Below are 26,700 nucleotides of genomic sequence, written 5' to 3'. Positions count from 1 at the left end.
AAAAGTAAATCAGATGGACTTTAATTATTGTGTTCCCATCTGAGCTGATACGTTTTTAATTCCGTATTCGGACGAAATGGGCGTGGTCTGTCGTCTTCTCTGCGATTTGATTGGATGTACAAAACGTTTTGAAATTAAACTGGCAGCAGACTGACAATTGAAGGGGAGGAGTTAACGAATGCTCCGCCCAAGCCGTCTGACATACGTCATTTAAGATGGAAAGCTATTACAGGGCAGAAGTGCATTTTCAGATTTTAACTAAAGATTGGGAGGTTACACGCATTGAAAAAAGAGAAAGACAAACATCAATAATCTATTTACTGTAAACGCTGCAATTTATCATCAGAAAATATAAATTGTCATTTTTAATTTCACTGGGACTTTACTGGGAGTTAACAACTTGGAAACAACAAAACAGAAGACACTTAAATGAGAGTGTAATTGCGTAAAGACATGAAGTCCATAGAGGTGTAAATGAATGTAGTTTGTTGAGGTCAAATCATCTGGATTTTGAGTAAATGTGATGAGAAATGTCGATTCTTCCATAATAATATAGTTTTGATCGCAGACGAGACGAATCTGAGCTCAGTTTGACACATTGAAGACGTCTCTTCTCAAAACATGGTGATTCGTTGTCTCAGGAGAAATATCTGAGACACACATGACACTTTTGATCTCATTGATGTCCATGAGAAATAACCGAGACGTTAAAGAGATCTTATCTGTGATTTTTCTGTATCATAGGGAGCATTTGATCACATTTGACTGCTTTGTAAATTTGAGCATTTCATCCGTTTCTGAATAAAACACAGACACACAAAATGGAATCCAAGAGTAGAAAAGCACAAAATGGACCCAAATAACAGAAGTGTGTGTGTGTGTGTGTGTGTGTGTGTGTCTCCCTGTTATTCACACAGCACTGACTCCACCTGCTGGACACTCGCTGACACCACAGCACTCCAACTGGACAAACGGTTTCATTCCAGAGAAGCCAAAACAACAATGTCAAAAAACCAACTGGTTTAATATGTATAAAAAAACAACGTGACCAGTCCAAAAATATCACAGAATAACAAAACAATATCATTGAAGGACATCAGATCTACTCTACACAAAACACGCGGTCAGTTCCGTCTGACGCTCTTCTTGATCTGCGTGATGGAACGGATCCGTCTGGGTTTGATCCTCCAGCGACTTGACGTCCTTCTGTCATAATGTAGCACACAAATACAGTCTTTAGAGTTCATAGAGAGAGTGCTGATGTTCTGTCAGAGTCAGTCCAAACCCTGAACTTCATGCTGCTTGTACGACGACGACGACAACAGATTTCCTGAAAGAGAACGGTTGGAGGTTACATGATGCGATGAAATGCATCTAAAACTGAAAGAGTAAAAAAAAACAAGAGGTGCAACGATATATCACAATTAATTACTATTTGTTCAATTAAATGTTTAATATTATCAAGCCCATAACAACTTTTTACATTTTGCTTAAAATTATTGTAATACCCCTATAAAGCACAAACAAGCAAGCAGCACACGGATCAGAGCAGGAAGGACAGGACGGCAAGCAGGAAGTAGACGTAACCAAGCATCAGCTGAAGCAGACTGAGAGTCAGGAACAGAACCAGAAGCGTCACCAGCGGGAGCTTCACACAGACTGCTGAGGGGGTCAGAGGTCACTCTCAGGGTCTTACCTGTGGCTGGCGGCCCCTCTGCTCTGCTCCTGTCTCTGTCTATGACGAATTTGGGTCTGAACGGAGAGTCTTTACCTTTCGAGCCCTTCGGCCGGCCGGCTGCTTTCTTCTTGGACTTGCTGTCGCTCTTCACGCCCAGTAACGGGTGCACTTCTGACACACGCAGACAGACAGAGAGACGAGTGAGTTTTAAGAGAGAACATTTGTGAATGTGAATGAAGCAAAATGCTCACCGTCGCTGGGGACGCCCTGCAGTTCTATGGTGGTGGTCCGGATCTTCTTTTTGGGCGGTCCTCCGTCGGTGGACGGCTGTCTCTGTTTTTTATCTCCCGTGCCGCTGTGTGTAGATCCGTCGTCTGGCGTGACGTTCTGCCCCGCGGCATCTGGCGGCGGTCCGAACGGATTCTCCTCGGGGTCCTCCACCTCAGGAGCGATGGGCAGGTACAGCAGCGCTTTATAGTCCTCCAGCTCCTCATCGCTGTGACTCAAAAGCACACACACACACACGGACCGATAAGGTTTCGCAGTAGGAGGGGCTAATCAGTGTGATGCGACGCTGAGCCCACGGGATCTTCACTAACCTGCTGCAGAAAGCTGCGATTGGATCGACTGTGGTGACGTCCACCTCTTCATCTTCAGCAGCGTCTCCACCTGACACACACACACAAACCTTGAGTGTGATACACATCACCGTGCACACGGTGTGTGTAACTTCATGTTTCTATGAGATGTTACCGGTCTGCTCTGGTTCACTCTTGTCTTCATCTTCAATGTCAAACTCTGATTCTCGTTCTTCATACTCCACGTTCTCATCCAGCTCTTTAAAATCCGGAGCAAACGCACTCCAGTTCTCCTGCGAAAACAAACCTGTGTTCAACTACAGCTCTGGACGCGGGCAGGATTTGTGTCGTTTCGCTGATGTACTCACCACTTGATTCTGGGCCCATATAGAGACGACACCACTGGAGATGGAGGCGATGATGGGTCGCACAGGGTGCCACTGGACACAACATTTGAAAATATAAACATCAAATCAATCCAAATGGAAACAATCGCAACGTGTCATGCGCGCGTCTCACCGCGACGTCCAGCAGGAGTTCTCCTCGTGTGCCGTGAAGGATCTTCACCAGATTCCCGATGCTCTTCTCCCAGATGTAGAGTGCGTGCTGCCGCGCCGACCCTGCCACGATGTACTCGCCATCACCTGAGAAACAGCAGCGTTTCCACGGCGTCCTGTGACAGTCACATCACAGTCAGATCAAACCATACACGCACGCACAAGTGCGCTGATAACATCCAGGTGTGCTTTTACCTGTTCACCAGATCCTGCAGCTTCTGCATGGGCTCCGGTTCTCCATCCCGACCACAGGTGAGAATCTCCCGGCCGTCGTACACACGGATGATTCTGTCTGCTGTGTTGATCAGGAAACAGCTGCAGGTCGAGATATTTTTAAGGTACTTCCTGATGTCTTATGAGAGATGAAGAGGGGACATCGTGTGCTGATTTTGATCTCACCTGCCCTTCCGTGCAAACTCGATGGATTTGATGGCCGTGGTGTTGCTGGTTCCTGTCGTCACTCGAAAAGACGCCACCAGATCCTGCGTGTCGGTGTTGAGCACCAGAATCTGTGACAGACCAACGTTTCATGACATTCGCCCGTTTTAAAGCAAACCACACAGTGACACTCCACCTCTCTGACCTTTCCTTTAGCGTTGCCCGTGTAGATGTACTCTCCTCGCCGGTCAAACGCCGCCACCACATTCAGATCAGAGTCATCGTCCACGGGCAGCACCACGTGTTTGGAGTCAGACAGCGTGAGCAGGACGGGCGCTGACTTCATAGGACACACTAGAACCTTATCCCTGCAAAGCATCACACGTGATTGACCGCACACATACGTATGACATCACAGCTCAGCGGACACTTACATGTCTCTGGGGTGGTATTGTAGTTTGAGGATCGGTGAGGGGAAACGGAATCTTTGGTCACAATCTCCTGTCATGACGTCCCACTGAGACACGATGTTATCTGTGGAGGCGCTCACTAGCTTGTGGCCGTCTCGACTCCAGCTGGTGATCAAACAAACAAAGAGATGTGATGATGTGACCACGAAGACGTGTGTGTGTTTCTGCGATCAGACGTGATGATGTGACCGAGAAGACGTGTGTGTGAGTGTTTCTGTGCACACCTGAGCGATCAGACGTGATGATGTGACCGAGAAGACGTGTGTGTGAGTGTTTCTGTGCACACCTGAGCGAGCAGACTGGGTGTATGTGAGCGCTGATGATTTTGGCGATGCCGCGTGTCAGAAAGTCCCAGATGACGATTCGTCCATCATTGCAGCCGACGGCCAGCAGTGTCCCCCAGCGGTTAAACGTGCAGGTGAGAGCCATACTGATGCAGTCCAGAGTTCCATCTGCCTCCTGCACACACACAACACAACCATATAAACACACTTTTCAGCCATTAAACTCTTCACAGAGTGCTTTGTTCTCAGGATACATTAGCAGTTAATAAGAACATGTCATTGTATTATTATTTGTATTGAAGTGAGTTACCTCTGGATAATTTTGCCCGAATGACTCTGTAAAACAGAAAACACAGCTCTGATATATTTGAATACTGCAGTGAATTTATTAATACACTTGACATATATATGACTGTATTTCTGCAGTGTTTTCTGGAGATCTTGATAGAGTCTAGACTGTACAGTTATACAGTTAAATATAATAAATAATCGGACAGTTCATATCACAGGTGAACTACATGATACATACAATCAAAATACATGTAAAGTTATTAAATGAGTACAGAAAGAGAAATGCTCGTATTTACATAACAAATATTGTGTTTCTATAAGTGTTTGTTATTGGATGTTTTTTAAACACGAAAAGCGCGCTAAGAGCAGTTAGCACAGAGCTAACACGCTGACACACAGCTGATCTTACCGAGCAACTCCAGATTCATCGCTGCTGACTCACAGAAGCAAACTCGATGATGAAATATCAAAAGAATGCAGATATGAATGAATAACACACAAAAACCGACAATAATAAAAGACCCGCGACGAGCGACTGGCGCGGAGCTGCGAGGAAGGACCCCAAAACAAAGCGCCCCGACGAGCGCCTGAACAAAACTCTACCTGAATGAAAGTTTTACGTTAGTGAAATAAATATTGTTACATATAAATGCATTGTCTTAATGTTATATTCGTAGTAATGTCAAATAAGAAAAATCCAAATAAAACAATAACATTTTAAGTCATTTATTTCCGTGGGAGGAGAAACTACAGAGAGACACACTTGACTACATAAAACTACAAAGCAACAGAACATTAGACAAACTAGCCTAACATGTTTTGATTTATATTATCTTATATTAATATGAAATACATGATCGTTGAATAATAAAAAAACACATTAAAATAGCCAGTACAGTGCATTTAATATGCAGATGAGAGGAACATGTGGATTTGTACGTATGGAATATAATATTAATACAATAATTTAAAATAACATATTTTCTGTTTTATCAAAATGACTATAACAACTTTTAAAAAAATCTTGGTGGGCTTGTAACCCTGATTCATTACATTCGTTATTGTTTTATCTAAATATTTCGACTAATTTGCGAATGAGGGTCATTTGTTTGTATTGTATAATATTATTCTATCTATATATTGTATTTTTATGGAACAATTGAGAAAAAGAAAAACTATTAGAGAAAAAGGCGGGTCCTCGGAATAATAATAATTATTTTTATTATGGGCTCCTTACGTGTCACTCAAGGACAAATCACAAGCACATAAAACAATTAAATCAATTAACATGGAACAATGAAACATAATAATAATAATACATGAATAAATAACAGGAAGCCAGTGAAGTTGTTGAAGAACAGGATATATGTGAACTATCTTAGGAGTTCTAAGGAGGGCCTAAATGAACAATGATAAAATGGATCCGATGCTTAAATTCAACTAAATCGGCTCTAAAATCCGAGACGTATCAAACATTGGAAAGCGCTCTTCGTCCACGCCGCATAAACGTGAAAGGGACGCTTGACGTCACATCGGGAGGAACCAATGAGTGGCTCCGTTTGTAGGACAATAGCGGAAAGCAGTGGGGTATAGATGTACAGTAATAGATGCAGACGCGCTGCGTTAAAAACAACATTTTTACAGTTTTTCTCGATTGTTTAGACACAAATATTGGTACTTGAGACACAATGACCACAACATGTAACTCATTCACTAACCCCCTGAACCAATTCTGCTAAACTACAAGCACAATTCCTGCTTTACACTCACATTGCAGTTCTAAAACACACTTTTTTCAAAACACTACACACAATTCTCTGCATTTGGCACAATTTTCGGGCAGAAAAATCTCTTTCACAAGGAACACACTGCCATTCAAATATCCACACTGACTCATCACATGTGTAAACACCTGTCACAAACGCCTATACCCCTTCTCCAAGCTATGGAAGATGCATGTCGAGATATAGCAGCTGATGATTTTCATGGCTGGACTGAAAAACATTGCTTGTGATGTGGATGAGGTGCTGTGGTCAGACCCAAACCCAAGAGAAGATGCAGCACATTTTTTTACTGTAACTGTATACAGTCAATTCTTCTATTGTTTTGTATGTACACCACTGTATGTGCAACTTTGCATTGGTTGGGATGTACACTGTACATTATCTTTGTTGGAAAAAGAAAATATATTTGTTATTGTGTATTTGTGTGTTCTGACTATAAAAACTATTTTATATATATATATATACTAAAAATATTTGACAACACACTTATATATGTACTGTCTGTAGTAAGTGTAACACTGAACCAAATAAAGAGCAAAGTCATTATGATGAATGGAGAAGTGTTTTATAAAGAGCACATCAGTGTTCAACTGGTTCTTATAAACGTTTATTCATATGATGGTTTGTGTTTGTCATTTGAAAACAAAATACCATTTTGAGAAGAAAGAACATTGTTTTGAATCTAAAGTTTCATTTTGCAGGAGAATTGAGGGGTTTTGCCCATTGTGTTTGTGTTTTTTGATTTGTGTGTAGAGTTCTGAGAATATGTGGCATGCTTTCAGAAAATGTGTGTAAACAATTGAGAAAAACTGTAATCATCATTAACACTTTTTTCCATATGCATATTATCATGTACATCATATAACACGTATATAAAGTTGAACAATCGCAGGTCTATGTTTATAACTATTATAAAAGCAGATGAAGCGTCAGTCTAGTGTGTTAGTGTCTTCCCCCGCGCTGGATTACGCTTGTTGACGCATGCGCAGTGGGCATCAGTGTTATGAAACAGCGCCGGGTCTGATTTCTGTGTGTAGATCGGACTGCAGTGTTCGGATCTTCTTCTAATCTGACATGATTTTCTCACTTCATAAAGTCAGTCTTCGGTTCTGATAACACCTGAGGTGAGTGATGTTTTATAACACACGCGCGAGCGCGTATTCATGGAATATAAAGATAAATAAATGTTACATAAAGTCACGATGACCCATTTATTAAAATCCACGTTATTTAATTGAGTTTAAATATAATGTGAGGTTGCATTTGACATTAAACTCGCGTTAAAGTACTTGGTCGGTATGGGACCGTCTAATGTATTTAACATTATTATACAACATTAATATAAAATATGTCGGAAATAATTCAACATTTATTGTTTTTAATAATAAAAACGTTTCAAAGTCGTAGGACTAGCAATGTAGGTTTATATTTATGTATGAATACTTTGTTTAATCCAAATATAAATAAGACTGTAATATTGTTATCTTTTTTCATTCACAACTGTTGTAGTTGTATTGCATGAATGCTGTGGTTTCTTTCTACAAGACAATGTGCTTTAGATCTTCTGTTAAACTTTGACCTGTTGTTTTGCAGTTCTGCCGCATCATGCCAGTGAACTCCATCCATTGGTTCAGGAAGGGACTGCGTCTCCATGACAACCCGGCCCTGCTGGAGGCAGTGAAGGGGGCCGACACGCTGCGCTGCGTCTACTTCCTGGACCCCTGGTTCGCCGGGGCATCCAACCTCGGTGTGAACCGATGGAGGTGAGTGACACCTGGACCACGTGACCACAAACATTCAAATCACCTCATTAGCATTCAGAATATATTCTCATGGGTTCTGTTTATTAAACGTGATGCATTCTGGTATTTCTGTCGTTGTGGGGTGGGATGGGATGGGATGGGGGGGGGTCATGGCACCTAGGTTTCTTTTTGTCATGGGTTGCCGGGGGAACGACCTACTTTTAAAGTGAGCTCAGCACCAGTTTCTCATTTTTTCACGTGATACTCTGAGTGAGAGAGAGAACACGCTGTTCCTGACTCGCCCCTGCCACAGATTATGATGTCACCAGAGAGAGAGAGATGGCGGACGAATACAGTGTTCGGAGATGATTTGTTCCCTCCCATCTCGTGTGTGTATGTGTGTATATCAAAACAATGTCAGTAAGTCACTGGAGCATGTTTGATCTTGAGGGGACAGTTTTTTGGTTGTCATGATGATAAAAGCTACAGTCTTCAGTTTATACGGTATACAATTCATTATTACTACAGAAAGACCCCCATTAAACACGTGTGCGTGTGTGCGTGTGTGTGTGAACACGTGGTCTGTGTAAAATTGATCTGACCCCAGACACACCGGCACGTGACGACATGAAGCTCTGTCTGTCCGTGTGTGTTGTTTGTCTCGCCCTCTGCTGGTGGTGTGTGTGTGTAAACTTCTCTCATGACCTCAATCTGAGCAGCTCATAACACACACACACACACACACACTGTTCTGATGATGTTTGTGTTGTGTGTGTTGAGGTTTCTGCTGCAGTCTCTGGAAGATCTGGACTCTCGTCTGCGTGAACTCAACTCATGTCTGTTTGTGGTCCGTGGTCAGCCGGCAGACATCTTCCCTCGACTCTTCAAGGTAACACATATACATCTGACTCCTGATCACAGCACTCGTGTCTGCTTGTTTCCCACAATGCACCTGTGTGTGTCAGGAGTGGAAGATCTCTCGGCTGACGTTCGAGTGCGACTCGGAGCCGTTCGGGAAGGAGCGAGACGCCGCGATAAAGAAACTGGCGTGTGAAGCTGGAGTCGAGGTCAAGGTGAAGATCTCACACACGCTGTATGACCTGGACAGGTGATGAGAGAACCACTTTCATCAAGAACTCACTGCACACCTGTGACACCTTTAAAATAACACGTGTGTGTGTGTGTGTGTGTCAGGATCATAGCGCTGAACGGCGGTCAGCCTCCTCTCACATACAAACACTTTCAGACTCTGGTGAGCAGTCTAGAACCTCCAGAACCTCCAGCAGAACCTCTGAACAGAGAACTGATGAGAAACTGTGTGACACCTGTCAGTCAAAACCATCAGCAGAAATACAGCGTGCCACTACTGGATGAACTCGGTAACACACACACACATAGACAAATACACCCACACACCCAGTCTGAAGTGCATTGAGTGTGTTGTGTGTTTGTGTGTTCAGGGTTCGACACTAAAGATTTGACTCCGGCTGTTTGGCCCGGTGGAGAATCAGAGGCGCTGAGGCGTATGGAGCGACACATAGGACCCGATTCCACTGCTGTACGATTACACAACAGACACCAGCAGCACACAACACACTGAATCCACCGGTGTAATGTGTACGGAAACTTGATGTGTGTGTGTTTGTGTATCAGGCGTGGCGGGAGAACATCGAGCGGCCCAAGATGAACTCTAGTCTTCTGTTGGCGAGTCCTCCAGGTTTGAGTCCGTACCTTCGCTTCGGCTGTCTGTCCTGCCGTCTCTACTATCACAAACTCACAGAGCTCTATAAAAAGGTCAACACAGACGCACACACACAGATGCACACGCCCTCCCGAGGCGTCTACATAGACAGCAATGTTGTCATTGTGCGTGTGTCCTCAGGTGAAGAAGAGCGACAGTCCCTCCGTCTCTCTGTACGATAAGATCCTGTGGAGGGAGTTCTTCTACACGGCGGCCACCAACAACCCTCGATTCGACCGCATGGAGGGAAACCCCGTCTGCATCCGCATCCCGTGGGACAAGAACGCCGAAGCTCTGGCCAAATGGGCCGAAGCCAAGACGGGTTTCCCCTGGATCGACGCCATCATGACTCAACTGCGTCAGGAGGGATGGATTCATCATCTGGCGCGTCACGCCGTGGCCTGTTTCCTGACCCGTGGAGATCTGTGGATCAGCTGGGAGGAGGGCATGAAGGTACGGACCGCAGTGCATTGTGGGTAGGGTGTGTCGGGGTGAGGGCGGGTGTAACGTGTGTTGTGTGTCGGCAGGTTTTCGAGGAGCTCTTATTGGACGCAGACTGGAGCGTGAACGCGGGCAGCTGGCTCTGTCACTCCTGTAGCTCTTTCTTTCAGCAGTTCTTTCACTGTTACTGTCCCGTCGGCTTCGGACGGAGAATCGACCCGAACGGAGACTTCATCAGGTTGGCGTCTGCGCGGTTACATTGTTGAATATCAGCTTATAAACTTGAATAATTAGTCGAATGAGATCGGGTTTTATTACATTTTTTATGACTGGATGATATATTGAGAAATCAGTGTGATATAACAGAAATGTTATTGCAGTAAAAATGCAGAAAATTGTTGAAACTAAATAAACATTTTGCATCATGTCTTTAGTCAGCAGCATGTAACTTAGCATAAAAACAGCCTTGATCACATTACATGTTGTTAAACATAATAACGTAACGTCTAAATGTAAATATTTATTGCCCAAATATAAAAAATATATATAATTCCTTCAAAACCTAAAGATTTAATCGGGTTTAATCTCTTCGTCTCATTCCAGACGTTATTTACCTGTCTTCCGAGATTATCCAGCCAAGTTCATCTACGACCCATGGAACGCCCCAGAGGATGTACAGAAGGCCGCCGGCTGCGTGATCGGGGTGGATTATCCCAAACCCATGGTGAACCACGCGGAGGCCAGTCGACTGAACATCGAGAGGATGAGACAGATCTACCAGCAGCTCTCCAGATACAGAGGACTCAGTAAGGCCCTCTTTAAATATCAGAACATGAGCGTTCTCTGTTTCCATGTCTGATTCCATCTCGTGTGTCCTTCAGGTCTCCTCGCCACCGTGCCGTCCAATCACACGGAGGAGTCGAGGGTGAGTGAACGAGGAGGGAGTGTGTCGTCTCCTGCTCTCCAGAGGACCTGGGGCTCTGCGGCGTCACACCGTAAGTCTTCTGACTAACTATATGGGTGAGTGTTGAAGTGAGCGAGCAAGTTGTTAACTCTCAGTCTGTTCTGCAGAGGGCATTAGAGAACAGCGGAGCGCTCACGAGCAGCTGGGAGCCAAACACAGGAGACATCGACACCTTCTCAGTGAGATCTTAAACCTCTCTGCTTTACTTTAGATCGGCTTCAGTCAGGTTTATAAAAACTCTTTCCTGTTCGTCTTCTGCAGGCCACCGTACATCACCCTACGCCATTCAGAGGGGTTTAAAAGGCCACACCCACGAGTTCCCCATCCCACATCAACCGGGTACGAATCAGTGTTCAACATGACATCAGAACCATGATTTCATTTCTTAATGTTTGTTCTATGTGTCTTCAGGACGTTTGCAGGTTGGAGGCGGGGCAGGGAAGAGAGAAAGGGAGGCGGGGCATGACAGTGGCCCCTCCTCCTCCACTCAGACAGCACAGCAACAAGACGACGTCCGTCAAAACCTAGTGAACTGACGATCTACTCTTCCTGAACTGCACCCACTTCACGGTTTCCATAACGTGTTATAAACACAGATTCGATCTTAAGGTCCCGGTAAACCGGAAGTTGCGATCATTTTTACTTCTGGATTTTGACACATTTCTGTGCAAAATGGAATTTTTAATGTGAAAAAGAGTGGGCGGGGCTGCTGTCTTTCTCTTCGATTTGATTGGATGTATACATTTTTTAAATGGAGCTGGTAGCAGACTGACAGTTGAAGGGGAGGAGTTAACAGATGCTCCGCCCCAGCCGTCTAACATACATCATTTGAGATGGAAAGTGCATTTTCAGATTTTAACTGAAGATTATGAGGGCACACAAATTGATAAACTATTTTGATAAACACATTGATAAACTATTTACTATAAATGCTGCACTATTTCATGGAAAAAAAGGAATTTGAATTTTTTATTTCACTGGTACTTTGAGACTTATTTTTAAAAAGATTTTAAAGAAAGCGTCCAGTGCACACAGAATTTTTTACATTTTAAATGTTTTTGACAATTTTAATATTAATAGATTTTTAAAATCAAATGCAAAATCAAAATATTGTTTCCTAGACATTTAGAGACTAAAAAAGGGTTTTATGAATAATTGTGTGCGCGCAACAAGACTCAAACAAGATTAATAAACCCAGATTGTAAGCATTCTATCTGAATCTATCTGTGAACTTTAAAGAATGAATATTAACAAAAGAAATGTGAATGTAGGAACACCTCCAGCAGGGACGATCACTCCATCACATCAGTGCTGTCAATCATGTGCACACACACCTGCATCTGTTACAATGGTGATGTGAAGTCACAAATTTAGGTCCAAACTGTGTGTAGTTCTGTAGAGTCGGTTTCTTGTTCAGTTGTATTTATTCTGCCGTGTGTTAGAACTCATTTGCACCGTAAAACGGATCCAGTAAATCTTGACTTCTTCTCCTGTACAGTTTTGAATATTGGACATAAACGTTTTGTACTGAATATTGGGACATAAGCGGTGTATGCTACCAGCATCTCCGTTTCTCAGTCTGTAAATTTCCTCTTTCTGCAAATAAAACAATTTTAACAAAATCTGAGTCTCAAAAGTTTTATAGTGGCTGAAACTAACAAACACACAAAATCAACAAAGGCTGTTTGTCAGTCACAAAGTTAACACATAGTGAAACATTTTCCTGAAATTTCATGTCTTTATTATATTCAAATAATATATATTGCAGTTTATAATACAAAACGTGACCGGCAGTGACATCAGCAAGAGCGAGAGATGAGACAGAAACAGTAAACATCACTCATCAATGTATCTTTGGTCTTTGAAACGCATGATGTGGGGAAAAAGCAAACAGCATCAATCAAAGCCCTCAAACACGTCTCCCTGTGGAATGTGTCTGCTGGTGATCGCTTGAACGTTTCCATCATCTTAACACGTGTCAGAAAAATGTCCTCATGCATGACATCATCGTCGTCTTCACTCGGATTTGTCTTTTCTCTTTCCTGTAAACGGCACTTTATTGGCTACTGTTGACCCCACCGTGGACACGCCTCCTGCCACCGCAGAAACTCCGCCTTTCACAAGGCCAACACCCACAGATGGGACAGCGGTCACAGCTGATTTGGTGATCTCGAGACTTTTGCTGCCCAGCCATGTGACTCCGCCCACTGTGGCTCCCACCACGCCCTTGGTGACACTGAAAAGGCCGCCGGTCACCCGCCAAATCATCCCGGGCGGAGCTACAGGGTGCTCCTTACCGCCATCTGATGGACATAAAAAAAAGCCACAACTACAAACATATCTCACAGGAGCATCATACATCAGTGTGTGTGTGTGTGTGTATCTTGTACACATAAAGCTCTCTCTTGCATCATCAAATATTTGGTCTGAAAACAAGCAGGAATTCCCAACACACATCAGGACGTCTCAAAGCAGAAGTCATGTGTTCCTGGGAGAATAACACACAAATACGCACACAAAAACACATGTGCACACACACCGATGGACAAACACATGCACACATACAACTGTTACATGAACTGCTTTGTGGTGTGTGTGTGTTCCTGCAGACGGCTCAGTGTGTGTGTGTGTGTCTGTGTGTGTGTGTGTGTGTACCTGCAGAAGGCTCAGTGTGTGTGTGTGTTCCTGCAGACGGCTCAGTGTGTGTGTGTGTGTGTGTGTTCCTGCAGACGGCTCAGTGTGTGTGTGTGTGTGTGTGTGTGTTCCTGCAGACGGCTCAGTGTGTGTGTGTGTGTGTACCTGCAGAAGGCTCAGTGTGTGTGTGTGTTCCTGCAGACGGCTCAGTGTGTGTGTGTGTGTGTGTGTGTGTGTGTGTGTGTGTGTGTGTGTGTGTGTGTGTGTGTGTGTGTGTGTACCTGCAGAAGGCTCAGCGTGTGTGTGTGTGTGTGTGTACCTGCAGAGGGCTCAGTGTGTGTGTGTGTGTGTACCTGCAGAAGGCTCAGTGTGTGTGTGTGTGTGTGTACCTGCAGATGGCTCAGTGTGTGTGTGTGTGTACCTGCAGAGGGCTCAGTGTGTGTGTGTTGTGTGTGTGTGTGTACCTGCAGAGGGCTCAGTGTGTGTGTGTGTGTACCTGCAGAGGGCTCAGTGTGTGTGTGTTGTGTGTGTGTGTGTACCTGCAGAGGGCTCAGTGTGTGTGTGTGTGTGTGTACCTGCAGAAGGCTCAGTGTGTGTGTGTGTGTGTGTACCTGCAGATGGCTCAGTGTGTGTGTGTGTGTACCTGCAGAGGGCTCAGTGTGTGTGTGTGTGTACCTGCAGAGGGCTCAGTGTGTGTGTGTGTGTACCTGCAGAGGGCTCAGTGTGTGTGTGTTGTGTGTGTGTGTGTACCTGCAGAGGGCTCAGTGTGTGTGTGTGTGTGTGTACCTGCAGAAGGCTCAGTGTGTGTGTTTGTGTGTGTACCTGCAGAAGGCTCAGTGTGTGTGTGTGTGTGTGTACCTGCAGAAGGCTCAGTGTGTGTGTGTGTGTGTGTGTGTGTACCTGCAGATGGCTCAGTGTGTGTGTGTTGTGTTTCTTCCGATTCATATGTTGTGTTGCTCAGATGAACATCTGAATTTACGATCTAAAGAAAACAGAAAACATTCAGTGAGAATGACATCAAACGATCATTAATAATTAATATGATATCAATCAATATGATTTGAGATGTCAGATCTGTGAGTAGAAATAAGAGATGAGCACATGTCAAACACACTCTGAACAACACATGTGCACACAAACCGTGACACTGAAAACACTTTAATGCAGGTTAATGTTCCTGCACATGACATATGAAGAGCGCAGGTGTTAATGAGCAGCAGTTCAAACTTTATAAACACAACACAAGCGCGTGAGATCTCACCTTCACCATGACTGTGATCTGTCTGTCTCTCGTGTGTCGTGCAGGTTGATATTTCAGCGCACTCCTCTGAGAATCACTCGATATATCATCACAGATGGAGTCTGATGTGCGTGCGTGTGCGTGTCTGCCGACGTGGCGCTGCGCAGCGCGCGATCCAGGATGCGTTTGTATCCCGTTACAACGCTGAAAACACGCCTCATGAATATTAATCACGTAACGGGACGCGTCGTCCCGTATTTCAACTTGATTGGTTGAAGAGAAGGCGGTGCGAAGTGGGCGCGGTGATAAATTTACATACGGATACTAATCAAAGGGAAACGATTGGACACGTGGTACATTAATATTCATGAGTATAAATTCGGCGCCCGGACAACTCAAAACAAAAACGCTGAACACCATAAACATCTTTGGTTTATGTATATTGATGTAGGAGGATCTATATGTTTCCCCCTGTATGGTTTTGTTGTTTGTATGTTTTTAAAAAACACAAAAACACCGACTAGCTAAATTAAGTGTTGACATTTAAGGGGAAAAATAATGTTTGTGTTTTATTTTTGTTTATCTTGCTATGCTTGTTTAATGTATTTATAACTTTATAAAACGCAGGGGTCTGAAGATTGTTTTAACAGGTTAAATAAAAAGTACAGACAATAAAGCCGCTTTAACATAATTCATTTAACATTTTACTTCTTTCTCATATGTCTTGTAGACTCTTGGTTGTTTTATTATGTAACTGTTGGTTGAAAAAATATGAAAAACATGCATTTATGACAATGTAAACATAACCCTCGCGCCATCATTCGCCGCCCTCGTGTCGTATTGGACGAAAAACATCCCCAAGACCCATCAATCCGCTTTCTGATTGGTCGAGACCCACTTGCTCACATTTCTCGGTGTATGATTGGACACCGTGACTGTCGCTCACGTGTTAAAGGGGTGTGTTTATGTTTTCTTTGCGTAATGAACTAATACGTTTAAAACGCGTAAATGTGCGAACAGATATAAGAGGTTTGATCTCCGCACGAGCGCATTAACGCAACGCAGCGCGGATTTCTGCGCGTGTCTGAAACGTGTGAGCCGCGCGTGCTCAAGTAGAAGCTCCTGTACGCATGCGCACACACACCTGTTGACACAAAACGATTAAAAGCGAAACATTATTTTTGATCAAATGAAACAAGTAAGAGTCGCTTAACGTCATTAAATTCACATTTAGTTTATATTTCTTATCATTTAAATTTTCATTTAATCATCTATAAATGTCTGTTCGCCCGCTGGTCGAAGTTGTTTTTTATTCTTTTCTGGATCTCACAGTAAACCCACACAGTTGATTTAATTTAATTCACAGATATGATGTTTGTCTTTGAAGAAAAAGCAGATATCTGATGACGATGAGGTCATGTGTGAACTCCGCGTGTGACCGCCGGGTGGAGCCCGAACACACGCGATATCAACAGATAGATACACACGATCATTAATTAATGTCAGTTGATTAAAAACATGATCGCATACAATTAATCTCCGTCATGTTCTTAATAAACTTCAGATGCGGGGCCGAGGGTGGGCGTGTCTTAGCATTGCGACTCCGCCCATCGACCGCACGTGTGTTTGTTCAGATGAGTTGAGCTTCACTGACAGTTTGTGTTTGTGTATCAGACAGATGAACAACGACAGATATCAGCTACACACTTCATCAAACTGTGAGTATTCAGACACTATAAACACAACAACACACACACACACACACACACCAATAATTACACACCCTAAATATACAACACTCACAGATGACAAACACAAACACTACACAAATACACTTAATGCTAAACATCTGTGTGTGTGTGTGTGTGTGTGTGTGTAAATGTGATATTTAGTTAAGTTAACGTGTATGAATGATGGACGGGTTGATTTAACACTTTCTGTGTCAAATAAAGATCATTGTTCAAATGTGTGTGAGTGAGTGAGTGTGTGTGTGTGTGTGTGTGTGTGTGTGTGTGTATGTGTGTGTATGAGTGTGTGTGTGTATGTGTGTGTATGAGTGTGTGTGTGTGTATGAGTGTGTGTTTGTGTGCTGTTGTCAAGAATTAAATGAGAGTGAAAGCAAGACGTGACCCATTTACACAAAGACTCATTTCCTCAAGAGTTCAAGGGTCTTTCGGTCTGTTTGACGGTAATTTTTGAAAGTGAATCACTGGAACATTCTTGAGTGTTTCCACTCGTGTGTGTTTGTGTTGACGCTGTTGTGTGTTTCTAGGTGATATTCTGTGTGTCAGACAGACGGAACGATGAAGAAAATCAGCTCAATGTTCACAACACTACAGGAGAAACTTCATAGAGCCAGTGAGACACACAAACACACACACTTGCACTGCGTGTGTGTGTGTGCTTGTGTGCCTGCATGTGTGCGTGTTTTGTGTGTGTGACTCTTGACATTCAGATAATTGTATATATTTGTATGACCGTTTGTGTGTGATGTGTCAGAGGGGGTGTCAGACCTGAGCACACATCAGACGGTGCAGACGAGCGCAGCGCCCGCATCAGCTCGTGACCGGACACACATGGGTCAGCGGTTCTTTGAGTATCTCCTGGTGGTCAGTCTGAAGAAGAGGAGAGATGGAGATGGTTATGAACCTCAGATCACATATCAGTTCCCAAAGGTCAGGATACACACACACACACACACACACACACACGACAGCGTGTGTACTGATGTGTGTGTGTGTGTGTGTAGCGTGAGGTGATGGGTCGTCTGCAGCGTGAGGAAGAGGAGCGATGCATGAAAGCCGTTCATCTCTTCTGCTTTCCAGAGGGCATCAACTGGGCTCCTCTCACACAGTACTGCAGGTAACACACACACACACACACACACACTTCTGCTTTCTGTCATCATGAACACTTGATTGTTTGTGTTGTGCGTCGTCATTGTGTGCCGTGAGGATACAACACAACACACTTCTGGCTTTCATACAAAACCCCCTTGAAGCACATTCCTCATGTGACATCATCAGACAGAAGAGATGTTGATCATCCAATAACACTGATCTCCATTGACTGAGACATTTCTCTAAATATCTTCTGTTTCACTGAAGAAACACTCACATCCTCTTTTTAGACATCCCAAGTTGTCCTCTTATAACTCACACACACACAAGAGAGAGAGAGAACGATGTTGAGTTGTGTTTTCTTGATTGACAGCGAGACGTTCTCGTTTGTTTTGACTGAAGTTGATGGCAGCAGGAGGAACGGTTACTGCAGGAGATTACTGGTGAAGATCACTTCAATCTTCTCTGTCATCATTATAAATCATGTGTGTTATGATGATGATGATGATGATGATGATGATGTCGTAATGATCTGCAGCCCAATGGATCAGGTGCTCGAACTCTTGAAGCGTACTGCATCATCAGCCGGGTGGCCTGTTTCGGACTCTTCTCACAGGTCAGAAGCGTCTGTTCATGTCTGTCTGTTCATGTCTGTCTGTTCATGTCTGTCTGTTCATGTCTGTCTGTTCATGTCTGTCTGTTCTTGTCTGTCTGTTCATGTCTGTCTGTTCATGTCTGTCTGTTCATGTCTGTCTGTTCATGTCTGTCTGTTCATGTCTGTCTGTTCATGTCTGTCTGTTCATGTCTGTCTGTTCATGTCTGTCTGTTCATGTCTGTCTGTTCATGTCTGTCTGTCTGTTCATGTCTGTCTGTTCATGTCTGTCTGTTCATGTCTGTCTGTTCATGTCTGTCTGTCTGTTCATGTCTGTCTGTCTGTTCATGTCTGTCTGTCTGTTCATGTCTGTCTGTCTGTTCATGTCTGTCTGTTCATGTCTGTCTGTTCTTGTCTGTCTGTTCATGTCTGTCTGTTCATGTCTGTCTGTTCATGTCTGTCTGTTCATGTCTGTCTGTCTGTTCATGTCTGTCTGTCTGTTCATGTCTGTCTGTTCATGTCTGTCTGTTCTTGTCTGTCTGTTCATGTCTGTCTGTTCATGTCTGTCTGTTCATGTCTGTCTGTTCATGTCTGTCTGTTCATGTCTGTCTGTTCATGTCTGTCTGTTCATGTCTGTCTGTTCTTGTCTGTCTGTTCATGTCTGTCTGTTCATGTCTGTCTGTTCATGTCTGTCTGTTCATGTCTGTCTGTTCATGTCTGTCTGTTCATGTCTGTCTGTTCATGTCTGTCTGTTCATGTCTGTCTGTCTGTTCATGTCTGTCTGTTCATGTCTGTCTGTTCATGTCTGTCTGTTCATGTCTGTCTGTTCATGTCTGTCTGTTCTTGTCTGTCTGTTCATGTCTGTCTGTTCATGTCTGTCTGTTCATGTCTGTCTGTTCATGTCTGTCTGTTCATGTCTGTCTGTTCATGTCTGTCTGTTCATGTCTGTCTGTTCATGTCTGTCTGTTCATGTCTGTCTGTTCATGTCTGTCTGTTCATGTCTGTCTGTTCATGTCTGTCTGTTCTTGTCTGTCTGTTCATGTCTGTCTGTTCATGTCTGTCTGTTCATGTCTGTCTGTTCATGTCTGTCTGTTCATGTCTGTCTGTTCATGTCTGTCTGTTCATGTCTGTCTGTTCATGTCTGTCTGTTCATGTCTGTCTGTTCATGTCTGTCTGTTCATGTCTGTCTGTTCATGTCTGTCTGTTCATGTCTGTCTGTTCATCTGTTTTGAATGTTGCTGAAAAGTGAATGTTGTTTGTTGAATGTAAACAGTGGCTGGCACACACATCTGTAATGAAACAGGAAGTGCACAAACTCTCAGATGGTGAGTGATAAAGAACAGCCGAGAAACAAACATTCTGTCTCAGGTTTACTCATCCTGACGTCAGAAAGATTCTTCAAACACTCAACTCAACATTCTTACTGCGTTAAGTCACGTTCCTCACATTTCTGTATTTCTCCTGAAGTCACACCTCAGATCTGATCATACAGGTTCTGAGTGTGAATGTTTGTGTTTGTAGATTTTTGATGAGGTGGAGAAGAGAAGTCAGAAATCAAAGGCCATGATTTATCCCTTCATGCAGAGACTGCGTGAATCTCCTCTGCCGGCGCCCGGGAGCACCGTCAAGATCAAGAGCTTCATCCCCGAGTCTGGAACAGAGGTACATCTCACAAACACTCGCTCCATCAGTCTCACATCATCTCATCACGTCTCGTCTGGTCTCAGGTCATCAGCTTAACTCGACCGGCCGACTCCTGGCTGGAACACGTGGACTTTCACACGCTCTTCCGCTGTCTGACGGATGAAGAGGTGCTGCTGGTGTTCACCGCTGCGGTGATGGAACGGCGAATCGTCTTCATCTCAGAGGAGCTCAGGTGATCAGAACGGCCAATCAGAATTCAGAATAGATGTCTGTATGTTGATCATATTGATCATATTGTGTTTTGTGTGTTCAGCACTCTCTCTCAGGTTCTTCACGCTGTAGCGGCTCTCTTGTATCCGTTCGTCTGGCAGCACACGTTCATCTCCATCGTTCCTAAAGTTCTGATCGACGTGTGTTCTGCACCGACGCCGTATCTGCTGGGCGTTCAGAAGAACATGCTGGAGCTCGTCACGGATCGCAGTGATGTCAGGATACACAACACATGTTTCTCACTTTATATAAACATCATCAATCATTCAGGCTCTTACTTTGTGTAAACACATGAAGATTCTCTCTTGTGTTTGTGTCTCATAGCTGCTGATTGTTGATCTGTCGAATGGAGCCAAAACAAAATTCATCACAAAAGTGAGTTTAACACCACACACACACACACACTTCATCACACACACACACACACACACACACTTCATGACACACACTTCATGACACACACACACACACACACACACACACACACACACACTTCATCACACACACACACACACACACACACACACTTCATCACACACACACACACACACACACACACTTCATCACACACACACACACACACACACACACACACACACACACACACACACACACACACACACACACACTTCATCACACACACACACACACACACACACACTTCATCACACACACACACACACACACACACTTCATCACACACACACACACACACACTTCATCACACACACACACACACACACACACACTTCATCACACACACACACACACACACTTCATCACACACACACACACACACACACACACTTCATCACACACACACACACACACACACACACACACACACACACACACACACACACACACACACACTTCATGACACACACACACACACACACACACACACACACACACACACACACACACTTCATCACACACACACACACACACACACACACTTCATCACACACACACACACACTTCATGACACACACACACACTTCATGACACACACACTTCATGACACACACACACACACACACACACACTTCATGACACACACACACACACACACACACACACACTTCATGACACACACACACACACACACACACACACACACACACACACTTCATCACACACACACACACACACACACTTCATCACACACACACTTCATCACACACACACACACACACACACTTCATGACACACACACACACTTCATCACACACACACACACACACACACACACACACACACTTCATGACACACACACACACACACACTTCATGACACACACACACACACACACACACACACACTTCACAAGACAGATGATAGACAGATGAACGCTGAGACAGACAGATACAGTATACAAATGGATGGAGAGAGTCATAGACACACTTGTCATCTCTCAGTGTGTAGTTGTGTTTTAGTTCATGTCCAGTGATGTGTGTGTGTGTCGCCTCAGTTAGGAGATGAGGAGTCTATCTTGCCAGTCAAACTGAAGGAGGAAGTGTTGCTCGCGCTGTCTGCACGCAAACACAATGCCTGTAAGTTCATCACGCACACGCACAGGTCAGTGTGAGATATGAGTTTCCAGTAAAGCGGCTGATGTTCCTGTTGTTGTGTCAGGCACAGATGAACTCAACAGGCTTGTGTCAGAGGCGTTTCTCCTGGTCTTCATCAGAAGCGTCGGTCATTTCTCCCAACACTTCAAACGCTGCGGCGGCGGCGGCCGGCAGTTCCAGAAGAAATCTTTCCTGAAAGACCTGGAACACAAATCTCATCTCTGCTTTGTCACGCACTTCATCCAGACGCAGATGTTTGATCTGTTCATACAGGAGGAGGAGACGCAGACCAACCCCAACGGTACACAAACACCTTTATACTCCATAAAGTGTACATTTATAAACACACACACACACACACACACCTTTATACTCCATAAAGTGTACATTTATAAACACACACACACACACACACACCTTTATACTCCATAAAGTGTACATTTATAAACACACACACACACACACACACCTTTATACTCCATAAAGTGTACATTTATAAACACACACACACACACACACACCTTTATACTCCATAAAGTGTACATTTATAAACACACACACACACACACACACCTTTATACTCCATAAAGTGTACATTTATAAACACACACACACACCTTTATACTCCATAAAGTGTACATTTATAAACACACACACACACACCTTTATACTCCATAAAGTGTACATTTACACACACACACACACACACACACCTTTATACTCCATAAAGTGTACATTTATAAACACACACACACACCTTTATACTCCATAAAGTGTACATTTATAAACACACACACACACACCTTTATACTCCATAAAGTGTACATTTACACACACACACACACACACACCTTTATACTCCATAAAGTGTACATTTATAAACACACACACACACACCTTTATACTCCATAAAGTGTACATTTATAAACACACACACACACACCTTTATACTCCATAAAGTGTACATTTATAAACACACACACACACACACACACACACACCTTTATACTCCATAAAGTGTACATTTATAAACACACACACACACACACCTTTATACTCCATAAAGTGTACATTTATAAACACACACTGCATGTAAATGTTCATGTTTTAAAGCGATAACATCATGAACTCTTGTGACTCTTGTAAGCAGGAATCTCACAAGACCTGTTATGAGCGAGAGCCGGTCTGAAGAAACACTTTAAGAAACTCATGACCTCACAACTTCAAACCATTAAGATGTTTTCATCACAATTTATGACTATTTAAAGATCCACAAAACAAATCTTATTTATATAGCTGTAATGTGGAATAAATAAATGTAATATATAATATTATTTTCCTTTTGTCTATTATTATGTAAAAAAAATTAAGTAATAATTATTTATCAATGTTTATTTATGAAAAAGTATGAATATAAAAATAAATTTTATATATAATACATATTTTGAAGGTTTAATATATTTTAAAGTTTACTTATTATTAGTTAAAATTGATAAAAATGATCATTATTATTTATCAATATTTATTTCTTAAAACGTATGAATAAGTATGAATGTGTATATATATATATATATATATATATAGTTTTTTTTATTTAATTTTCAATATATTTGAATGTTATCTACTATTAGTTATTATCTATACAAATAATTAGTAATTATTATTTATCGATATTTAATTATTAAAAAGTATGAATAAGTCCTAAAATGAATGTTCAATATATTTGAATGGTTATCTATTATCAGTTATTATCCATAAAAATATATATTAGTAATAATTTATCAATATTTATATAATAAAAAGTATGAGATCATAATCAAATAAATCATTAGAATTATAAAAATGCTAAATTACTTTGAGACGACTTCTTGCTTTATATAGAGGAACTGTAAATCAATTTCTTTACACAAAATAAAACTTGTTTTCTTAAATGATTATGATCACTCCGATCTATCATATCGAAAGAATCATTGAATCAAATAAGGTGACTCACTGAATCACTGCTGTGTTTCATTGCAGGATTCTTTCATAGAAAAGTGTCGGAGTATCAGGACAGGAGGAAGAGAGAGAAGACACAGACGTTTGTGCGAGGGGTCGTCGTCTAAACGTGTGGGTTTGTTTGTGTTAAACGAATGTTTCCTGATGTGAAAGTCTTGTGTTTAATGTCTAGTTAGACATTTATCTGTCACACCTCAGACTGTCTGTTAATATTTAAGTTTGTTTTGTATCGTAACGTTTGTGTTCATGTAATAAAAGATGAAGTCATTGAGATCATCTGCTCACATATCACCCCAACATTCAAAGAAATGAACAACATTTAAAATCGGATAATTTTTTATGAAAATGAAGTGTGCTTTAACAGGCGTGATGTTACATGAATATATATACATGTGAATGAGTAGCATGATGTATAAACGCCTCCATTATAATAACATCTTTTGCATTACAGTAATGAGAAAACAGGTCATTAAAAAAGTAAGAAATTAACATTAATATCAAGATATAAAACAAAAGGAAACACTCGACATGTAGAATAAAACTGTATTCTTCTATATTAAAGTTGACTTTGACACTTCGAGTGATGATGTAATACACGTAAGTGTGAAGTGTGCGACCCTGAGTGTTGCTGCCCCCTGCTGGACTCTCAGATGCTCCCGGCCAGCAGTGGTGAGGTCTCCGCAGGCCTATGATGTAGAGGAGAGGGATACAGGTGATCGCTGTGAAGCTCCGCCTCCGCTCTCAGGTTGATCTTCTGCGCACACAAACAAATACATGTGTGACACACTCATAGACGTGTTCATCAAGCGTGTGCGTGATGTTTTACCTTAAAGTCTCTGATGTACGTGAGGAAGAAGCTGATGAAGGACAGAGCCAGAGACCATTCAGAGATGGTGCTGATGATGTGAGGCGTGTAACCCTATCAAAACACACACACACACATGATCACACACTCCTAACACACACACACACACACACTTCTGACGCATCACACACTCACAGGTTCTCCAGGGGTCCAGTGTAACTTCTTGTTGACTTCTACTCCAGGTAACGTGCTGTACATGATAACAGACGAAACAAACACTTACAGAGTCAAGGAGAAAACACAATGACAGATTCAATCCCACAATCCCCTGCTGTGATGTAGGATACTGCTGATGATGCTGGCTAAGGTCCACATCCCCACGCTCAGACGGGTCCAGAACATGCTTTTACTGTGGATGTGTGGCTGCATGTGATAGGACAGCAGGCTCTGGGCGAAAATGTAGAGAGCGCCGACGCCGAACGTCAACACAGCGCCGACCAGATGCATGGAGAACAGAGTGGTTTTCTGCAAACACAACACGTTAGCGAACATCTTCCGTTATTCAATTGTTTTATCTCCGCTCTCGCGTACCTGGAAGTTAGCGACCACACACATGCCGAGAGAGCTGCCGCAGCCCAGCACGAAGCCCACGCGGTTGAGAAGATGCAGACGAGTGCCGCCCGCGTCTATCAGCGCCTGCACCTGCTTATAGCGCACGTACATCGTAGCCACACCTGCCGGACAACAGATACATCATCATCACAGGGTCACGATGGGGTCATCGCATTTAGGGTCGACACACGCTCCACTACCTAAGAAGGCCGACACGTTCAGCATGATTCCAAACACGCATCGCTCCGGTGCTACTGTCCCGGTGTCACTGTAAGACAAAGAGCAAGGGTCAAAGGTCACGCCCTAGGGTGCACGCTCGGTCTGCTCGGCACGGGTCTCTCACCTGATGTAGGGCACCAGAGGGTCCACGTGTCTCAGTATGACAGCCGTGATGTACGCGAAGACGAAGGTGGCAGCGGTCCACACCACCAGCGCGGCGGGCAGAGCGCACAAACCCTCCTGAAACCACCACATGTCTGATGCACGGGTCCGATCCGGTCTGATCCTGTGACGCACGCCGCTTTACATCAATGTCGGCTGTGTGATCTGACGGTTGAGGATGGTGCTGTGGGTGGAACTGGTTTCACTTCTCTTTATGCGAGCACATGGCGGTCCTGTGATAAAGCAACACACAACTTTAACAGAAACACGCTTATACACACATGTTTACACGCATACGTTTGAATTGGAAAGAGATTGTTTGGGAATAGACGTCAAGCGCTTGAAGATGATTTAGCTGTGATGGTGAACTTCTATAAACTAAAAACACAGTAGTTGTGTACTTGGTTTACTCTGTAAAGTAGAAAGTGGACTACCTGAGACACAAATAGTATTTTAAACAAAGCTTTGGGTCCAAATGAGATATTACATTACATAATAAAACTGTGCATTTCAATCAATATCAATAAAACTGCAGATGTTAGTTTGTATTTAAGACATTATAACACATGATCTGACTCTTCAAATATACTACACAATACTATAATATAATATAATTCAATATTCTTCTTGTATTTATTAAAAAAATATTTTAGCAATGAACAATGAATTGTAAATATTATTACAGAAGATATTTAAAGGCTTTTATTATCATATTTACGCCGTTCTGTTCAATGACATGTTTATCACATTATGAAATATTAGATTTACCCGTCAGTCAACCTGTTGATCTCATGTTATGATCCTCTCTGAATCACTGTACAGATCCTCTCATATTTATTACATAAATACTTGATTTCTTCTTTTATTCGTAAAATGATTCAAATCTCTTTTCAGTTTCTTTTTCTGCTGTTTATGTTCCGCTTTTTGGACTCGAGGGCGTGTTTCCGGGAAGCGTCACGAGACCCGGATGTTGCGCTTATCGCCGGTTTGCCAGCGCAGTGAAGATTATTTATTTGTTTAATTAACAACAAGAAATACACGAGACAAACACAAAACTAACAACAACAAAACATAAGTGAGAAAAAGATAATAAAAAATATATACAAGAAAATTAACAGAGCACAGAGATGCAGTTTGTGTCCTACACACGTTTGCATAATAAGGGTTTTGGGCACATACATAAAGAAAACAAAACAGCAGTT

The 26,700-nt window shown here is 42.8% G+C and overlaps 5 protein-coding genes across 9 annotated transcripts; 2 read left to right on the top strand and 3 right to left on the bottom strand.

Moving 5' to 3' along the window:
• Positions 1 to 1,005: 1,005 nt before the first annotated feature.
• On the bottom strand, positions 1,006 to 4,864 carry rbbp5 (retinoblastoma binding protein 5). Of its 4 annotated transcripts, none has more exons than XM_079470766.1 (14): positions 4,646 to 4,864; positions 4,256 to 4,281; positions 3,948 to 4,120; positions 3,626 to 3,766; positions 3,397 to 3,559; positions 3,213 to 3,322; positions 3,009 to 3,128; positions 2,776 to 2,929; positions 2,625 to 2,696; positions 2,432 to 2,549; positions 2,278 to 2,347; positions 1,930 to 2,180; positions 1,697 to 1,849; positions 1,006 to 1,330 (listed from the first exon to the last, which is right to left on the bottom strand). In XM_079470766.1, the coding sequence occupies exons 1-14, from the start codon at positions 4,662 to 4,664 to the stop codon at positions 1,275 to 1,277; spliced, it is 1,626 nt and encodes a 541-aa protein (XP_079326892.1). In that variant the 5' UTR covers positions 4,665 to 4,864; the 3' UTR covers positions 1,006 to 1,274. The 4 variants fall into 4 exon arrangements, with proteins under 4 accessions (XP_079326892.1, XP_079326894.1, XP_079326893.1 ...); XM_079470768.1 differs by having other exon boundaries at positions 1,772 to 1,849; XM_079470767.1 differs by having other exon boundaries at positions 1,930 to 2,174.
• A 2,146-nt stretch (positions 4,865 to 7,010) lies between these two features.
• cry3b (cryptochrome circadian regulator 3b) lies at positions 7,011 to 12,526 on the top strand. Its single transcript, XM_079471286.1, has 14 exons — positions 7,011 to 7,144; positions 7,614 to 7,783; positions 8,543 to 8,651; positions 8,728 to 8,870; positions 8,957 to 9,141; positions 9,223 to 9,320; positions 9,416 to 9,556; positions 9,645 to 9,956; positions 10,031 to 10,182; positions 10,548 to 10,750; positions 10,826 to 10,939; positions 11,016 to 11,087; positions 11,170 to 11,247; positions 11,320 to 12,526. The coding sequence occupies exons 2-14, from the start codon at positions 7,626 to 7,628 to the stop codon at positions 11,442 to 11,444; spliced, it is 1,890 nt and encodes a 629-aa protein (XP_079327412.1). The 5' UTR covers positions 7,011 to 7,144; positions 7,614 to 7,625; the 3' UTR covers positions 11,445 to 12,526.
• Positions 12,527 to 12,531: 5 nt separating this feature from the next.
• On the bottom strand, positions 12,532 to 14,979 carry LOC306902592 (transmembrane protein 263). The gene is made up of 3 exons (XM_079471285.1): positions 14,804 to 14,979; positions 14,443 to 14,524; positions 12,532 to 13,211 (listed from the first exon to the last, which is right to left on the bottom strand). Exons 1-3 carry the CDS (start codon positions 14,810 to 14,812, stop codon positions 12,925 to 12,927), a joined length of 378 nt encoding a protein of 125 aa, XP_079327411.1. The 5' UTR covers positions 14,813 to 14,979; the 3' UTR covers positions 12,532 to 12,924.
• Positions 14,980 to 16,229: 1,250 nt separating this feature from the next.
• Positions 16,230 to 24,306, top strand: dennd2db (DENN/MADD domain containing 2Db). Of its 2 annotated transcripts, none has more exons than XM_079470707.1 (13): positions 16,230 to 16,500; positions 17,055 to 17,140; positions 17,282 to 17,457; positions 17,532 to 17,644; positions 17,996 to 18,065; positions 18,161 to 18,238; positions 19,736 to 19,876; positions 19,942 to 20,090; positions 20,172 to 20,343; positions 20,453 to 20,503; positions 21,603 to 21,684; positions 21,767 to 22,003; positions 23,722 to 24,306. In XM_079470707.1, exons 2-13 carry the CDS (start codon positions 17,086 to 17,088, stop codon positions 23,805 to 23,807), a joined length of 1,410 nt encoding a protein of 469 aa, XP_079326833.1. In that variant the 5' UTR covers positions 16,230 to 16,500; positions 17,055 to 17,085; the 3' UTR covers positions 23,808 to 24,306. The 2 variants fall into 2 exon arrangements, with proteins under 2 accessions (XP_079326833.1, XP_079326834.1); XM_079470708.1 differs by lacking the exon at positions 16,230 to 16,500 and adding an exon at positions 16,503 to 16,970 and having other exon boundaries at positions 23,722 to 24,025.
• On the bottom strand, positions 24,016 to 26,454 carry dram2b (DNA-damage regulated autophagy modulator 2b). Its single transcript, XM_079470709.1, has 8 exons — positions 26,267 to 26,454; positions 25,461 to 25,731; positions 25,318 to 25,385; positions 25,097 to 25,239; positions 24,853 to 25,030; positions 24,701 to 24,783; positions 24,527 to 24,619; positions 24,016 to 24,454 (listed from the first exon to the last, which is right to left on the bottom strand). Exons 2-8 carry the CDS (start codon positions 25,589 to 25,591, stop codon positions 24,347 to 24,349), a joined length of 804 nt encoding a protein of 267 aa, XP_079326835.1. The 5' UTR covers positions 25,592 to 25,731; positions 26,267 to 26,454; the 3' UTR covers positions 24,016 to 24,346.
• Positions 26,455 to 26,700: the final 246 nt, after the last annotated feature.

This window comes from Barbatula barbatula (assembly GCF_947034865.1).
Source record: "Barbatula barbatula genome assembly, chromosome: 13".
Taxonomy (NCBI): domain Eukaryota; kingdom Metazoa; phylum Chordata; class Actinopteri; order Cypriniformes; family Nemacheilidae; genus Barbatula; species Barbatula barbatula.
This window is presented reverse-complemented; position numbering and strand designations above follow the sequence as displayed.

What these genes read in the sequence shown, in the direction of transcription:
- rbbp5 (XM_079470766.1), bottom strand. An exon ending in CACCCAGTCTGCTCGCTCAG is followed by an intron (nt 3,767 to 3,947) that starts GTGTGCACAGAA and finishes TTTGATCACCAG; the next exon opens with CTGGAGTCGAGACGGCCACA. An exon ending in TATGGGCCCAGAATCAAGTG is followed by an intron (nt 2,550 to 2,624) that starts GTGAGTACATCA and finishes TTGTTTTCGCAG; the next exon opens with GAGAACTGGAGTGCGTTTGC.
- cry3b (XM_079471286.1), top strand. Translation starts at nt 7,626, where the DNA reads ATGCCAGTGAACTCCATCCATTGGTTCAGGAAGGGACTGCGTCTCCAT. An exon ending in GCCACTACTGGATGAACTCG is followed by an intron (nt 9,142 to 9,222) that starts GTAACACACACA and finishes TTGTGTGTTCAG; the next exon opens with GGTTCGACACTAAAGATTTG. An exon ending in CCGAACGGAGACTTCATCAG is followed by an intron (nt 10,183 to 10,547) that starts GTTGGCGTCTGC and finishes GTCTCATTCCAG; the next exon opens with ACGTTATTTACCTGTCTTCC.
- LOC306902592 (XM_079471285.1), bottom strand. An exon ending in ACACACTGAGCCATCTGCAG is followed by an intron (nt 13,212 to 14,442) that starts GTACACACACAC and finishes TATGTCCATCAG; the next exon opens with ATGGCGGTAAGGAGCACCCT.
- dennd2db (XM_079470707.1), top strand. Translation starts at nt 17,086, where the DNA reads ATGAAGAAAATCAGCTCAATGTTCACAACACTACAGGAGAAACTTCAT. An exon ending in GGAGAAACTTCATAGAGCCA is followed by an intron (nt 17,141 to 17,281) that starts GTGAGACACACA and finishes GTGATGTGTCAG; the next exon opens with AGGGGGTGTCAGACCTGAGC. An exon ending in AAACAAAATTCATCACAAAA is followed by an intron (nt 20,504 to 21,602) that starts GTGAGTTTAACA and finishes GTGTCGCCTCAG; the next exon opens with TTAGGAGATGAGGAGTCTAT.
- dram2b (XM_079470709.1), bottom strand. Translation starts at nt 25,591, where the DNA reads ATGTGGTGGTTTCAGGAGGGTTTGTGCGCTCTGCCCGCCGCGCTGGTG. An exon ending in GAACGTGTCGGCCTTCTTAG is followed by an intron (nt 25,240 to 25,317) that starts GTAGTGGAGCGT and finishes GTTGTCCGGCAG; the next exon opens with GTGTGGCTACGATGTACGTG. An exon ending in ACTGGACCCCTGGAGAACCT is followed by an intron (nt 24,620 to 24,700) that starts GTGAGTGTGTGA and finishes GTGTTTTGATAG; the next exon opens with GGTTACACGCCTCACATCAT.